The 17,761-nt window shown below is 46.9% G+C and overlaps 1 protein-coding gene across 1 annotated transcript in view; it reads right to left on the bottom strand.

Annotated features, from left to right (window-relative positions):
* trabd2b (TraB domain containing 2B) overlaps positions 1-16,360 on the bottom strand; it is a gene marked incomplete at its 3' end in the record, with an annotated part of 64,937 nt that extends 48,577 nt beyond the window's left edge. The window contains exons 1-2 of the mRNA XM_080832216.1: positions 16,234-16,360; positions 13,293-13,862 (exon numbers count right to left, since the gene is read on the bottom strand). Of these exons, the coding sequence (XP_080688342.1) occupies positions 13,293-13,862; positions 16,234-16,341 (678 nt within the window). The 5' untranslated portion in view covers positions 16,342-16,360. The remainder of the gene's footprint in view (positions 1-13,292; positions 13,863-16,233) is intronic.
* Between the last annotated feature and the right edge of the window lie 1,401 nt (positions 16,361-17,761).

The following is a 17,761-nucleotide window of genomic DNA, read 5'->3' as shown; positions in this document are numbered from 1 at the left end:
ACACAGAGAGAGTACTACATAGGACCCTTCTGCACTCCAAAACATAACACGGCAGGACACAGCAGAGGACGATACTGACCAGTAAATAACACAACACAGCAGTACTACACACACACACACACACACACACACACACACACACACACACACACAGACACACACACAGACACACACACAGACACACACACACACACACACACACAGACAGACAGATACACACACACAGACACACACACACACGCACACAAATACACACACACAGACACACACACACACACCAGTGATGCGCGGGCACGTGTCTAAATGACCCACGACCGCCAGGCGTTTTCGACTAACTCGACCGCAACTCGACCGAAAATATGAATTATTAGAATGTTGTACCCGCCCCGCTTACCGACCCGCTTATTATTATTTAAAAAAAAAAAAAACAGTTGTTTATGCTGTTGTTTAGCTAGCGGTATTTGGTTATTCAAAACCCAGTAGGCCTACAGATATCGCATTAAACGTGTACAATGACGTTAAATGCTCAGCTGTTTGGCGTGGGGAACCAGCATTATTAGTTTAGCCTATGCCTATTGTTTTCATCCCGCAGCTTTCATGCAAAAGTTAATAAGGATTTCCGTCAAAGTGGATGCTCCGTTGAAACCCTCCCAAACACAAAGGCAGGAATAACATATTTCAAAAAACTTTATTCACGTCAAACAGGTAGGCCTAACCTAGGCTATAATGAAGGCTTACCGGTGCCGCATTTGTGACGGGCCATGTTGGTCGTGCCGACTTTGTGGCTGTCGAACTTGTACAGTGTATCGCACGAAGTGCACATAACGTAGCCGGCACTAATGTCATCTTTATCAATCACCTCTGCAAATGTTTCCCACACTTTGCTCATTCGATTCTCGTGTTTTTTGAGTTTCCACTCTACTTTCTTTAACTTCTCCCTAACCGACTCCATCTCCCTTACTGCCAGTTGTCATGCAGTCAATTATGTCTAATTTGTCTTTTATAAAATGTATGTTTACAATATAATTAAATACAAACGTTTCGTTGGGAGTTTTTTATTTATTTATTTATTTTCACCGGCTCGACCAAATGCGACCCGAATATAATTAAAAATATTTTTTGATGACTCGTCACCGCGGGTTACACACACACACACACACACACACAATGACATACACACGAAATGTGCAACCAGACACACTCTGATGAGAACTGCTCAACAGAGAACAACAAGTAATTCTGTCACTGCAGACAAACTACAGACATACAGAACCAGCATTGCATAAATGAAAACCATGTCACTGGGAAACAGCTGACTCCCAATCAGATCAGATCAGATCAGCACAGACCAGACCCATTCCATGCTTTAACATTGTTGTGGCTGCAGCCATCACAGTATCGTTTGTTTAATTCTTCATCGTCCTGTCCACAGCAATTTGTTGGATGTTGTCCAGATTTCTTCCTTCTACTTCTTCCTTCACCTCCAACACAGCTGACTAGGATATCTGAAAACAAATGTCATCTAGTTCCCTGACAACCACACTGACTAACAAAGTTGTCAGACAACACTTGACGAGAACCAAAACGCATGAAGCCAAATCGTCTCTTGGCGGTGGGCGCCTTTGGATGGTTTATTCAGATGTCATCGCCCCGGGTGGCGTACGCAGAACCGTGATCGGTGGGACTTTATAAATACATTTCTAAACAGCGGAGTCACAGCATGATTAGGTGCTGCCAATTCAGGCAGGCTACTCCGAGAGCTCCCTGGAGCATTGTTTTCTAACCTGGAAGATGTTTCTAAACATTCTAGATTTCACCTTCTCTAAATAGAGCTGTTTCCAGGGCATGGCGAGGAAGAGAGAGAGAAAGAGTGAGAGAGAGAAAGAGAGAGGGAAAGAGAGCTGGAGCCACAGGCAGACAGTGAGTATTTAGACGAGTGTGAGGGGGTAAAAATAGATGGCGGCATGGAGAGCTGAGCTGGTGAATCTATCATCACTTGACACTCGACACACGATTTCTGTGCTGAGAATTTAGAAATAATGTTTGTGTGTCGGTGTGTGTCTGTGTGTGCGTCTGTGTGTGTGTCTGTGTGTGTGTCAGTGTGTGTGTCTGTGTGTGTGGCCGTATGCATGTATATAAATGGACTAATGAGTGCATCTATGGACATGTATGTATATGTGAGTGCACTGGCTCCAGGGCAAAGGTGCAGTTGGGTCTGACAGGCCCTTTCTGGGCTACGTCTCTCTCTCTCTCTCTCTCTCTCTCTCTTTCTGTCTCTCTGTCTCTCTGTCTCTCTGTCCGTCTCGCTGCATTTCTCTTTCTCACGGTGGTCAGGCGCTGTCCTCACTCTGTCGCCACTCTCAGCCCATCTCCAGCATGCTAAATACCCCGGCTGTTAGCGGGCATTAAAAAGCCATTCGCACCCCACTGAAGTGCTTGGCTTGGCTTGGCTCGGCTGCCACCAGACCTCAGCTTCAGGCAGGGGTGGGAGGGCGGGCGGGCGGAGGAGGTGTAGGTGAGGTTGAGGTTTAGGGGCACTATTCCTCTCTGTATCTCCTCTTTTCTCTCCCACTCCACGTTTTCTGGCAGTGTCGTTAAAAAAAAAAAAGTCAGTGCAAGCTTCCATCAGCAGCAGTCTGTCAGGGTTGGCAGATTGTGACACACACACACACACACATTCACGTTGCATTGTGTTTTAAAAAATCCCCTCATCGACTCGGGTCGACTTGGCTATCGTGGTTATTACCTGCAAACACCCTACAACATGCCGGGATTTAGGTGTTTTAAAAAGCGGGGATTTGCTAATCCCTGTCCATTAAATAACACAGCTTGAGGTCTTAAAGCAGATCTGGCATTCCCTGTCGAGTGTCGGCCATACTTTTCTCATTAAGAAAAATCTGTAAAGTTGTCCTGCGACACCGGCCCACGGCCACATCTGCTGGCATCCATTGAGAAGTGGGTGGATGAGGACTTTCAACAGCCAGCAAGTTGGCAAACTGACCATCTCAATGGAGGGATCAAACATGTGGCAGCTCATAGAGTAGAGTGAGTGCACACACACACACACACACACACACACACACACACACACACACACACACACACCCAACCATACGAACACGCGCATACACACACACATCCATGTGGTACGTGGAATGAAGAGAAGAATGAAGTGCTGGGTAGTTACTAGGAGATGCAGTTGTTTAAAGCCCATTACACCCCCCCCCCCCCCCAAACTCAACCACCCCCCCTTCCCTCCCCCTGCTGTTCTTCCCCAAGGCAGGTGGTCTGGCAGGGAGCGGACAGGGCATCAGAAAGCAATTACCCCGTCTGCTTACACAGGGGCTTTTCTGTGCCAAGGCAAACTCACGCATCTGAATGCCCTGCCTGCTCTCCCTGTACTCTCTCTCTCTTTCTCTCTCTCTCTTTCTCCATCTCCCCATTTCTCCATCTCTCACCCTCTTTCTCACACTTTACCCACAACCGTTCCATTTCTCCATCTGGCTTTCTCCCCAGCCTGTGGATGGTCGACCATCACACTCTCTCCCACTGGCTCTTCATTCCTTCATTCCTTCACTCCTCTCTCCTTCTCTTCCTCTCCATCTGTCCATCTGTCCATCGCTTCCATACCCGTCTCACTGCTCCCTGCTGCCAGGGGTCTGCTCCTCTGTGTCTGACTCTGAGTCTGTCCCCACAATGAGCCAAAGCTCTATACTCACAACAGAGGCTCAGTCAACTGCCCAGAGAGTCTGGAGTCTCCTTCAACTTATCTGACCCTTCTTTAAATGCGCTGCTGCAAAAGACAATTTCCTATTTACAAGATACAATCAAATCAATAAAATAAATGAATTGAATAAATATATGTATTTAAAACTATTACTTAATATTCAATAACTAAAGCTTCATGTCTATAGGTGGGAGTCTGTATTTGAAAGTGTTTGTTCAGATGTGCAATATATACTGTGTGTGTATGCATTTGTGTATGCATTTGTGTGTGTGTGTGTGTGTGTGTGTGTGTGTGTGTGTGTGTGTGCCTGGGAAAGCGCTGATACTGCAGTGCAACCATTCACATAAGCTGGTGCACTGTATGCCCATCCTTACAGCAGGGAGCGTGCCCGTCTGCTCTAAACGCATTCATTCTTGCGAGCATTTGCAGGTCAGCTCACTGCTTGCATTAATTCATCAGAACATCCACCTGGCCCCAGAACAGTCCCACTTCTATGGCTTTCACAAATACACACATTCACCCCACGACTCCGCCGCCTGAGTGTGTCTTGGCTGCCCCAATCCCAACCACAGGTCATGTGTTTGCACTGCCCCAGCATGACCACAGGCCAATCAATGGACCACAACATGCCAACAGGAGTACAGTTTCAGAGGGACAGGGGAAGAGAGGAGTGGATCTCTCTCTCTCCTTCTTTTACTGTCTCTCTCTATCTCTTTCTCTCTTGCTTTCAATCTCTCTTTTTTTCCCATTCTCTCTCTCTCTCTCACGAATACACACACTCGGTTTCTATGACCCTCTGTATTTCTCTGCAAGGGGCAATAATTCCTTCTACCCATCTCTGAATACCCCCACTGACGCAGTCATCCCAAACTCCACCCAGACAACTGCCCTCCTCAGGGGAGCGCAGCTGGAATCTTTAAGTAAATTTGATTTCTCAACTCATTTGCCTTCCATAAACGCTGCCATGTGTTTGATATTATATTTAAACTGTTCCAGGGAAGAGCAAAGAGGGGTGGGAGTTTGCCCAGGGAGAGATGGAGAGACATGGAGGCGAGGCGGGCGTTTGGGGGCTGGGATGTTGAATGGCAGCTGAAATTGAGTAAGATCTGAGTGAGTGAAAAAAAAAAAAAACAGGGGCACACAGCGAGAGAGAAACAGAGAGGGCAGGGTGGGTGAACGGAGTAGAACAAGAGAGCGAGAGATTGAAATGTCAAAGCTGCATCTCCCTACGTTTTGGCAATGTCCACAACTACAGAGTGAAAGATTTCCAGTGTTTCTCTTTCTCCCATTCCTTTCTTCCATTTTTTCTCCACATCCTAAATTAAACCCTGTCTTATGAGTTCTGTCCCCCCGCTGCCCTGGGAAACAGGAGTCCCCCTGTAGCTCTGCAGCGCTGGGGAGAGTGGAGAGAGGGTCAGACAGCAACACGAGGGGAGCCAACATTCCCCATCGGTTACAGAGACCAGCCCTGCTACTGACCTGCACTCTAACTAACACAGTTTAGCACACTTTAGTCTCCAGTGAACAGGAGAAAGCTGGGAGTAACAAAGACTAGAAGACAGATGTATATAGAAAGAACAAAAGAAAGAAAGAAAGAAAGAAAGGAAAAATTAAGAGATGGGAGAAGTGATGGAAGGAAGAAAGAAGACAGACAAAGATAGTGAGAGAGAGAGAGGAGAAAGAAAGAAAGAAATCAAAGGTGAGGGAATAGCAGATTAATTATAGTTCTAAATGTGGAAGATGTGACTGTGTCTCACCAGATGCAGAAAACATTCCCTGTGATTAGCAATGAGGTTTTACCTAAATTGAAACAGTTTAACACCCAGATTTACCATTTGCCTCATAAATGTGTATGTGGGTGGTTGTGTGCTAAAAAAATGCCAGAAACACCTCTCACAAACTCGCGCCCACACGTGTACTCACATCCACAGACATATCCACACACACTCTCCACAACCCCTTCTGCAGTTAGCGAAAGCAATCCTTTTAGCTGACCACAGTAGACAGAAACAGGTGTAACCAATTATAGTTTCTTTATCTGTGGGAGACAGCAATAGGGAGGGAGAGGAATGGAAATATTCTGGGCTGAGTTGTCAGTAATGGGCTTTAGAGATAACCTCCCTGCACTATCCCCAAAGCTCTCCCCACCAGCATTTATCACATCCGCACAGCTAAACGCCGACTGCTGAGTGGCTCCTTTTCCCGGGCTCGGCACGCAGCACTCAACACTTTACATGACCCTTCCTTTACACGACCAAGAGCCAGGAGGTGATGCTGATTTGGCTGGGTTTAGGTTTAATTGAGCCGTTACATGTCGGTGTCAGTGTGCTTCGATGCTAAGGTTTGCAGTGTTCAGAGACAAGTTTGAAAAGTGGGAGTGAGTGTGTGGACAGTTTGTGTGAGTGAGTGTGTCAACGGTGTGTGAGTGAGTGTGCTGCCCACATTCCTCTGGGCTCTCCCCCACAGGGGAACCATGTGGGCACTGGAGCATCGGAGCCTGAGGCCTTGTTAATGTCAGTGAAGCCTATCTCCTTTCCCCTGCTTCCTTACAGACTTTCTTGGAGGGGGGGGGGGGGGGCAAAGGACATGTGTCATGTGTTTACGAGTGTGTGTGTGACTCTCTGTGTGTGTATGGTTATGCGTTTTCGATGTGTTGTATGTGTGTGTGTTGTGGTGGCAAAGTGGCGGCGGCAGTGGCAGGATTTATGCGCAGGGTGGTAAATGTTTACGAGAGGAGCCGCGTTTCAAGAGCTCCAACTGGCGGCTATCCCACATCAGTTGTTGCGGCAGGAGTCATGTAAACTCCACATCTACTCTGTGAGGGAGAAACTGAGAGAGAGAGAAAGAGTGAGAGAGAGGGAGAAGGGGGGGAGAGAGGGGGCAATAGAACAAATGACAGAGGTATGTTTGTGTTGTCAGGCTGTTGCTAACAGCATCCTGCAAACAGCATCCATCTCCAGCCAGAGCAAGCAGTCCTCAGTAACTTTCTCAGGAACGTGTCTGAGTTTCTGAGTTTACAGTCAGGGGAGGTAATAGGGGGGAGTTTTAAAGCCTGCATGGGGGTAGGGGAGTTGGGGTTCAGCTGATGCTGTTACCCTTAGGGGTGAAACAGGCTTAGACGGAACCCCGAATCAAAGTCCAGTGAGCAGCCCGAGCGTTCTGGTGGGGTTTGTGCAGGCCTGGTCAGAGCCTGAGGGGCACATTAATGGGGGTTTGCGCATGGATCATATTAAAGACACGGGTCACTGAAAGGTCGTGGCTGCACTGAGTCTGATAAGATCCGTACCAGGTTTGACCCCGAGACCTCTTAGCCTCTCCAATATCTCAGGGGTTGGAGAACAAATTTCTTTAAGAGAATTTTTTTTTTCTTTTCCTCGTTACCCTGTGCTCCTGGGGGAGCTGTCTGCCCTGTGGCCGTAAAAAGTCCTCTTGTCTCATTTTCACCTGAGGAATGCCACTCCGGCTCTGCTTTGGAGAGCAGGAACATCAAAGGAGCAGAAGTGCAGGCGATCAGATGGATTGCCTGGGATTCTGATCTGAGATTTCTATCACAGCCCCGACTCAGGAATTCCGGGAAAGTGTTTCTCAGGAATATGTTGGAGGCAAATTCCTGCATGCCATCAATCACAACGGCGGCTGCCACGGATAAAACCCACCCAGGAACAAAAGCAAGTGTCTGTCCAGACAGGACCTCTCTATCAATCTCCATCGCTTTTACAGTCACTGTCCTGTGTAGAGATTTTACATGTTCCGTGGGTTATGAAAGCTGGTCGTACAGAGAGAGAGAGAGAGAGAGAGAGAAATGCAAGTGGGAAACAGAAAAAGACATTTCTGCTTTGATAGGAACAACAGGAGGAAGACCAGCCCTTTGCCTTGCGTGACGGTGGGCCATTAAAGTGAAGGTGAAATGACTGTTCCATTCAGGAGTAGGAAGGTGGAGGGGAGAGAAAAAAGGTGGGGATCTTGGCACGAGGACGAAGCCGTGTGGAATAGCGCTCTTCCTCTCCCTCGGTCCTTGGGTCCTCCAAGCCGGCCTCTCTCTCTCTCAACTATACCTCAGTGCAAGAGCTCAATGTGGGGAAGACATTACCGGCGTCCCCCCCTCATCCTCAACCCACCCCTCCGCAAGGATGCTTGGCGTGTGGGGGAAGCATGCTGAACCCCGGAGCTTCTATGCTGGACTCGTGAGGTGAGAAAACCTGAGGCGACCAATACGTCTCTGACTAATAACCCTCGAAAGGTCACTCCTTTTTCAGACTCGACAGATATCTACTTCCCCTTTCCAAAGCATGTGCGACTGACACCAGACACCACAGGCTCGTGGATATTTTTTTCTCCAGCGATTAGCAACTCTCTCTTTCATTGTCCGCCCGTGCTGCGTGTGTTTCCGAGCAGAAACAGTGGGAACGGGTTTGTCTCCCATGCAGGCGATTACGCCACCAGGGCGGAGATGGAATCTGCTGTTGGCACGGGGTGAGAGAGAGAGAGAGAGAGAGAAAGAGAAAGAGAGAAAGAGAGATAGAAAGAGCGAGAGAGAGAGAGAGGGCATCTGGGGCAGCTGGTGTCCGTGCGGGACGTGCCATGCTCCGAAGGAGATCTACCTGTTTGATGTCTCTAAGTACTCCCATTCGACACGGCTAAAGCACACACAAGCATAACCTCAAACATCACGCCTGAAACCCCCCCACCCCACCCCCTCCATCTCCCTCATTCCCTCTGCTACTTGCCGCTGCAACCCACTGTAAGCCTCTGGCTCTGGCCAATCCATAATTGTTTAAGTGGTTTTGGATAGCAGGGGGCAATTTAGTCATTAAGGCAGCCAATTAAGTCATTAAAGCAGCAGTTGGAGTGCAGTGCGCACACCGGTGGGGCCAGAAGATTGTCCGATACGTGTTCCCCAGTGCTTTTCCGCATATTTGCCTTTGGAATTAGAAGGGAAGGGAACAGTGCACCTTTACGCCCCCGGTCAACGTCACTCCGGAGAGAGGGGGGAACCCGCGTCCCTCTCCTGGCATGTCTCACTCCTCCTCAAGGGGACACACATGGTCCCCTTCATAATGACCATCTGCAGATGGACAAACCGCTGGAGAATCGGATAGGCATTTGGGGATCAGAGCACAATGGACAGGATGAGAGAGAGAGGAAGGGGGAAAAGAGAGAGAGAGAGAAAGAGAGAAAGAGGAAGTGGGAAAAGAGAGAGAGAGAGAGAGAGAGAGAGGGGGAAAAGAGAGAGAGAGAGAGAGAGAGAGAGAGAGAGAGAGAGAAAGCAGGGCGCCAGGAGGTTATCCGAGTCAAAGCCATGTGGTGACTGTTCTTTCCATCACGCCGCCCCCACGGCCCAGCACTGCTCTGCTCTGAGTCTTCTAACCCAGGAGACCTGGAATGTAAATATTTGACTACAGTGAGCGGGTCAGATGTTACTTACTTCCATCATTTAAATATGCATTATTTACATGAAACGGCTCCAACGGACACAATGAAAAAGCGTGCTGTCGGCTGGATGTTTTGGGAAGGGCTCATCCTAGGGTATTGTTTTTGCTGAGTCGCCGCGGGGGCCGATGTTTCCGTGCTTCCCTTCTCCATGGGTGTCATCGTAAATAACGTGATGTGATGCTTATTAAAGCACACTCCGTGCGGTTGGCCCCAGCATGCATTTGGGAAAACAGGGTCGCTTAGTTTGCAGCTTAATTACATATTTTTTAAGGCCACACGCATGCTGGACTGAATGATGAGTCATTGAATGGAGATAACCTCTACTCAAAAGCTTTAGGCCATGACTCTCCTGATCCTGCGGGAACCCCCTGCACTTCTTGGTTTAGGTCTAGTTTCTTCACTTCTGACATATCTATTTCAACCTCACATCTCACATGATACAAGTCAATTACATGATGTTAAGGCCCTTTTGATAAGCAGAGTCCATGCGAATGCCAGACCAAGGGGAAGCCGAACACGTGCAGTGGTGTGGGACTGAGGAACACTGGGCCGGTGGATTCAGGGGGCTAGCGGGATTGCAGGTGGTTCCTGGTTGAGAAAGATGTCACTGTCACCCTGCCAATGAAAGCCACATCCACATCTGCTTAGCTCTGTCTTTCTTCCTTTCTCTCTCTCTCTCCTCTCTCTTCCTCTCTTTTTCACTGAGAAGAAACTGGAGAAGCCCCCCTGCTGGGGCTCTGGAGTATCCTTCAGATGTTCTCCCCGCTCCTTCTCTCTGTCCAGCTCGTCTAGTGAAAATAGCCCTGTAACCCTGCTGCCGAAGCATATGACCCACTGACCCTCCCTCCCCTCCTCTGTGGTCTGCAGTGTCAGCAGGCTCTGACCTCTAACCCTGAACTCAGAGCTGGGCGCCAGAGGTGTGATGTCATGGGTCGGGTTTAGGAGAGCCTGCGTGTCTGTGGCCGCATGATTCAAATATGGCCACATGAGATGAATAAATAATGTGAAAAATTATTTATACACCAGCGAGATGGCAACACTCAGGGTGCAAGCTCCAGGGAGTCTTTCTAGATGTATAATAATACAGTATATTCTGTTGATAGCATACAGCAAACCTACAAATTAAATTTGGTTGTAAAACAGATTACAGGGTGCAATTCTGTCAAAGGAGACAAAAGATTCTGTAAGGATACATGTCTCTTTAAGAACCCACTGTCACTCATCACCTACTGATTTAACCGACTCGGCTGAAACGATGTATTCGGTTGATTTAACTTATTTAAATAAGCTGATTACAGTAATTGATCAAACAGCTTTCATGCTGATCGGCGGTTGAGGGGAAAGCCAAGAGACGACCACAGCAGCTCAGCAGCCTCCTCTAGTTTCTCACACTCAGCCTGGAGCTCTGTGGGTCTGTTGGGCTTCCTCAGCCCTGATGCTCCACTGAAGGTCAGTCCTCTCTCTCTCCGTGAACTGCTCGATAACCAGCCTGTGCCTCTCGGCCCCTTCTCAAAAGCCCTTTCTTGCGTGCATGGAGAGGCGCTGCCGGAGCTCCTGGGCCCGCCCAGCTGTCCGACTGCATCGCACTCTGCAGTGCTGGAGATGAAACATGGGCTTCCCTCTGTCTCTGGTTCCCCTCCGCGCCCTGAAAACCAAACCCCATGGCTCGGTCCCCCCACCAGCTCCCCGGGAAAAACCCAGGAAAAGAAAAAAAAGAGAAAAAATACACAACCTACAGACGCGTCCGCCGGCTCAGGGGGGCACAGAGGAACGTTGTGTGTACTGAGGAGGGACCTGTCTGGTTCACTGAGACGTCCCAACCACAGCACACACTTGATGTGAGTTTGCAGAGCTCTTCGGATCATCAAGCGTAGACACATGCATGCATGCAGACACATTCCAGCATTTACACACACACACACACACACACACACACACTCTCTCTTTCAGACACACACACACACACACTCTCTCTCACATACTCACACATGCACACACATACAAACACAAACAAATTAACACACACACACAAATACACACCCCCACCCACCCACACACACACATGTAGAATCAGTGGAGTAGAAGGGCACAGCCGAGGTGAAGCCAGCTCCAGGTCTGCAGGGCTGGGTTGGACCGGTTCAATGTGAGCATGCACAGCTCCGGACGGTCATCTCAGAGAAAGGGCTGGTGGCCAACGATGAATCACCGGTCCTCACTGCTTCTGGGGCCCCTCTGGCCACGGTCTCAGGATATTGTAAGCAGTTATTTTTATTGGGAACAAATAATATGCAGCTGAGCAGGGGTTTGGACCGCTTCCCGAGCCTGATCTCCCTGAGTTGCGCTGCTTATATTTCAGATTAAGATCTGCAGTGATAATGTACACAATGGCCTCTCGCTATCTGTCTGTCTCAGTGTCGGTATGTCTGTCTGACCTCTTTATTTTTCTCTTCCTTCTTCTGCTCCACATTCCAGTGAGCCATGCAATCTATACAATTTCCTTGTCACTTTCATTCATTTGTCAGCATTTTTCAACCACTTTGAGCACTTAAAACCATCTGATATTTCAAAACCTCGCTGAGGAACGACCACAGAAACTGACATGGCCTCCTTATCAAAGAAAAACTTCAGCACATTTGACACAGTGAGCAGAGTAACATTTCTTCATATGGACAGGTCTGACTACAAACGATTTCTTGCCCATCTGCCCGAAACCTGTGCGAATGAATCGTAATACCATATGTAAGATATATTCTGTATGTCTACATATATCTACGTACATAAAAAACAATGTGTTTTTTGTCCATGGAAACCCACACTCAAATCAAAAATTCACACTGACTGAAATTATTTAGAGGTTGGTAGGCACTATTAGGCATATTAATGCTATTTAGGCATACCTTCTTGAAGTTTGTGTCATGAGCCAAAGTGAGTCACACACACATGGATATTTCACACAGACACCTCCTCACACCAGCCCTGCCGCTTGTGGCGCTTGTCCTGGGAACCTCTGATAAGACAGAGATGGTGGTGCAGGCAGCGACCGCGGCGGTGGCAGTGGGGGGAACAGAAGGGTGCACCGTCACACCCTGCTCGGGTCCCGCGGTTCCCACGAGTCCCCGTGCTGGGGCCCTGGCTGGGGCCAGGGGGGGCCGGGGCCCGACGTGGCCGGCAGGCATGTGCACTTTTGACAGCATAGTTAGGAGGTGCTGATGAAAGAGGAGAGGCTGTGTAGTCTCAGGGCCTCTCAAATTAGCACAGGAGCCCCACTGCCTGTCACATGCAGGCCACGGCATGCAGATTCAGTTGCGTGTGTGCATGCATGTGTTTGCTGATATGTGTGTGTATGTGTGTGTGTGTGTGTGTGTGTGTGTGTGTGTATGTGTGTGTGTGTGTGTGTGTGTGTGTGTGTGTGTGCAATGTATGTCCGTGTGGATGAGTGTCCGTATGGCGTGCAGTTGGTGGTTGTACTCCAACTTGCACGCAAGAGCATAAATAAAGCTACCAGACACCCCCCCTCCCAAACCCCCGCGAGTCATTCTCCATCAAAGACACCAGGGCCTCCCAGAAATATTGAAAAATAGACCCTTCATGAGGGATAACTTATAGCCAGCCCGCTGCGGCCATTCCTTTACTGGTTCTATTTAGACTGCCTCTCCAGCCCCAACCTGTACTCCCCAACAGGAGGCAAACAGAAATAAAACACAGATCCTCTCCATGTTTATGTCATCAAGTAATTAGGTTATTCAGCCCATCATTCAGTCTCGGGTTACTAAGTCGTATCATAAGCCATCCAGGTTTATGACAGGAGCCCTGTTGCATGCCTCTTGAATAAGGCCTTCATTTAGGTGTGTATTCAAAAGGTTCTATCCTGGTTGATATGGTAAATATTGTTGCTGTGTTTATTGACTATTATGGTGTCTCCCCTACACATGTACACACACACACACATACTCAGACACACACACACCCACACTCACACACACACCCACACCCACACCCACACTCACACACACACACACACACACACAAACACACACACACACACACACACACACACACACACACACACAAACACACACACACAGTGTGATCCACACACACTTCATCCCCTCTCCCCCTGTCGTTGTCTGACCTGTGAGAAGTTGAGTCCGTTGAGAGGGTGGCACTGCTCCTCCACATGCTCCACGGCGCCTGTGTGCTTGCCGTGCCGCTCGGCCTCCTGGGCCAGATAGAGGTCGAGCACGGGGATTCCACGCGAGCGCACGTCGGCCTCGGTCAGCGAGTTCACCATCAGCATCACCCACACGGGCCGCTTGCGTTCCCAGTTGCCGGCGATGGCATTGAAGAGGTAGTCGGCGTAAAGGCCGCGTCCACGCTGATCCGCTGTCATCCAAAAGGGCATCATGTGCTTGACGTAGTCCAGGTGGCGCTTGAGCCGCCGGTAGAGGTCGCGCGGCAGCAGCATCTGCAAGTTCTCACCATTGGGCAGCAGCTGGCAGCTGGTCAGCTTGGAGATGGTCAGGGGGTCGGTCAGGTCCAGCTCAAAAAAGACATTGGAGCTGGTCTGGAAGGCCTGCCTGGAGCTCTCCGGGATGAAGTCCCACACGCGGGTGTAAGGCACGTGGATGGTCCCAAATAGGTAGGAGGGGGGAGAGGGAGGGTCGCGCTTCACCGTCCACAGGAAGGAGTTCATGTCGCTCTGCTGCAAGTCAACCAAGAAAGAACAGGTCCATCAGAAGAAAGAAAATATCATGATTGATGGTCAAACTTAATGTGTTTATTTTTCATCACCTCACCAAATTACACAATTAGCCTACTATATAAGCACATCCTCAACAGCCACAACACTAATAAAAAAGCGAACACAAACCTCTCATTTCAACACGTTTTGAACCCCCTTAAGTTATGTGCTGAAGACAGAATATCAAAAAAACTGGACTTGTTTTAATGCTCTCATAAAATTAAAAAGCGAGGGACAGTTGTTAAATCACATTTTTGAGCTATATACTTTAACTCAGCAGCACTGAGTTTATGGTTTCTCTTTTCCAAGTAAAAGGAGCCGTGGACATTGTCCGACTGAATATCTCAGCAGCTCCAGACTCTGGTGAGAAAATGCTGAACTGTCTGCACACTTGAAGCACACAGCGCAGAGCTGCTACCTGCCACAGGCCAAACAATGACACCTTATCCTTGAAAATATATGTGAAATTTCAACATTAATTAATTCAGCAAAAACACAGGCTTCCCTCCATAAAAAGATGGTGATATGTGATTTAAGCACTTCTTCCTGTGCAAATGGTGAAATAACACACAGACACACACATATAGATTTATTAGGTGGCATGTAAAATTGCAATGTGTCACAGAAAATACAGACAATATCAAACTTCAAGAAGCTAAAAAAAATACCTCTTTTAGATTCATAATATTATTGGCATTATTATTATTAACATTATAGTATCACTAACTGAAAAGTGGTAGTTATGTGGTTATTAATGGTGTGTGCTTCATTCATAACACCGTCTTATCCTACTGCTGTATAAGCCTATGTTATTACTTAAGTGTAATTTAAAGGCTTACAGACAGCCAGACATCCTTAAATGTATGTATTTTCGTGTTTCATCAAACATGAAATAATCGAGTCGTTGAAGGTCGGTCATTAGACTGAGATGTGTAGGGCCTTCTCTCTCTACTCACTCCTCGGCTAAGCTGGAACACTGACTCTCACTGCTCCATTTTATTGGGTAATTACTTCTAACAGAAAACAGACAGGCCTGAACTGACGTGGCCTATTACAAATTACACACAGGAAAATGAATAGGTTAGATCTTTCAAAAAACTGGGCGCACACAACATAAATGCGAATATGATTGACTGATTAAAACTAATCGAAAATAAAAAATGAAAAAGTCTTATGAGGCCACGTAGCCTGCAGAAGATGGAACTACTCCTTTCTATCTCCTTGAGCATTAGCGATTAGTTTTTGGTTGTGGTAAAACACTTTAATAGCGATAGAACAATAAACTTAATGGAAACTGAATCGCCCAAGGTTGCCATGAATGTACATTTCTGTGTTTAATAGCATTGCGTTTGCCCTTCGGAATTCGTGTGTTAGTCAAGCGTCCACTCCCTTACTGTCCCGGTAAGCGATTCTAATTAAGCTCTCGACTATCCCTGTGACTAGCAATCATTTTTCACTGCGACCGACAGACGGGAACTTGTACACGGGGTCGGCAAGATCATAGGACTTTTAGATTAATTGCATTCGAGCGCTCGGTGGGCTCTGCGAGAACAAGCCAATTCAGAATTTGGCAAATAAGGTCGATAACTTTTTTTTTTACGAGGCCGTGTTTCATTGAAATGTGATCGGTTTTCAAAGGTCAGTGAAATGTTTTCCAAATAAATGCATTTGAAGTCCATTCAACCATGGGTGTTCCATAGTTCTTATGAGTTGGAAGGCCTATAAAGGAAATACTTTTTCAGTTATTCCTAATGCTTGACCAAAGACGCAAAGATATGTCAGGTGTCTATGAACAGCACATGTGGATGTTTCCATGTTATTTATACAATATAATATATTATAGTATAATATCATATAATACAACATATATCATATAATATACATATATGTAAATAATATTGGCTAATATAATATACCTGTGTCTGTTACATTGGTAGGCCTGTGCGTTTACACATCATTTTTTTTGGAGAGAACAAAATAAATGGACATGTAATTTTGATAATCTGTCTAATTTCGGGTTGGATGAAATAGCGCATCAATTTCAGTTACCAAATATTAATAATAATTGTAATAACTTGTAATAACTATACATTAGTAAGAGCCTTATCCTTCTTGTTGTGTGACCTTTTGGACCAGTGGATTGTGACATCTAACCGTGCAATATACTGAATGATATACAAAATATATGTGGCGAATATGCATTTTTTATATATATATTCTTTCCAGTAAATTCTCAAGTGAGCCAACAGTTTCAGTGTAACTTACATTGTTTGCAGGCAAAACATAAACCTGAACAGGTAACTTTAAGCTAGAGATCGAGAACTACACTCACCGATTTCGGCTTGTCACAATGCCGCGACTTCTCTCGGGTCTCCCGGGGTAAACCCACTTGCAAGACAGCGAATAAGAGCAACCACCGCAATCCCCGTTGACAGCTCATCTCGAGATGAGGGGGGAGAGTAGACAATACGGTGTCCTCGAAGCGTCCAACTCCTCCACTGTCCTTTTCTATCACGCTATTCCGTTTCGTTTGTTTGAGGAAAAGTTAATTGCGCCAGAGCTGCTATTGAACTAAATCTACATGTGCCAATTTGAAAGTATGCAGGAATCATGCCTACTCTCCGCCATTCTCGCACTCCAACTCTCGAAGGATCGGTCTGTTCTGTCTGTCTTCTCTCGGCACTATCCTCTGGCCGTTCAGTCGTTGCAGGGGGAACTTTCGCTGCGCGCTCTTGAAGTTTTTAGTTGACTAATGTTTTGCTGCCGTGAGGAGGTGGAACGCCTTGAGTGCCCCCCCCACCCCGACCACTAATTTTAAGAGAGGAGGGTATAGCAGGTTGTCCTTAAAATAGTTACATATATATATATATATATATATGTATATATATTGTGTGTGTGGGTGAGTACGTGAAATAAGTTTGGATGGAACTTCAGTAATCTAAGTGCCAATGAGTGATTTATCTTCATAAGCTTTTAAGGAATGTAGTTTGACGTAAATGACCACTGACATTGACAGGAGATAAATCATGCATACATTTGCAACAGCAATTAATAGACGAAGCTAATGGTCGCTTAGTAGTTGACATGGTCCAAATTAGCAATGTCGTGGTATGACAATGTAGTATGGAGGATAAAACATTCATTTAATTTCAAATCGTGATTTTACATATTATCAAAACATGAATGATTAATGCATTTAAAAAATATCTCCGCTAATGATGGCTGCACAACTGGCTTTGATTTATTTAAAGTAAATAAAAGGTCAATAAACGTCTTTTTTGAGTGCGCAGAAGCATGCGTTAAGATGAATGAACGCACTGAAAGTATGTTGCCAGCCTCTCCTTAGGTCAGGCTGCCAACATCGATGCATTGCCACGACCCATGTTATTGTCCGAGTGGCAGGCAGAATGACAGACTCAAGTAGTGGGCAATTAATCATCTGAAACCTTCAAACAAGTGCCACACATTCCGTCAACCCCCCAACCCTCAAAGTTGACAACAGGACAGACAGGGGACAAGTGTTCCTTTGTGTTCCATCTTGTTCCATTCTCACCACTCTCTTTCTCCATCTGAGTGTGTGTGTGTGTGTGTGTGTGTGTGTGGCCTTTTCCCTCCAGGTCATGAAGTGAGTTTCCAGACTGTCGTGTTAATGTTTTATTTTAATCCCATTATCCTCACTGCTTTCACATGGGGCTCTGTCTCCGTCTCCATTCTCTCTTTGCATCTGCCTCTGTAAAAAAAACACATGATATTGATCGTCTAAGTTTGTCACCTTTACAACATATTTCGTCCTATTAGTTGGATGACTGTCCAGCCACTGGATGAGCTTTGAAAAAAATGTCACACATTCCACAGATGAC

This window comes from Sprattus sprattus (genome assembly GCF_963457725.1).
Source record: "Sprattus sprattus genome assembly, chromosome: 2".
NCBI lineage: Eukaryota > Metazoa > Chordata > Actinopteri > Clupeiformes > Clupeidae > Sprattus > Sprattus sprattus.
This window is presented reverse-complemented; position numbering and strand designations above follow the sequence as displayed.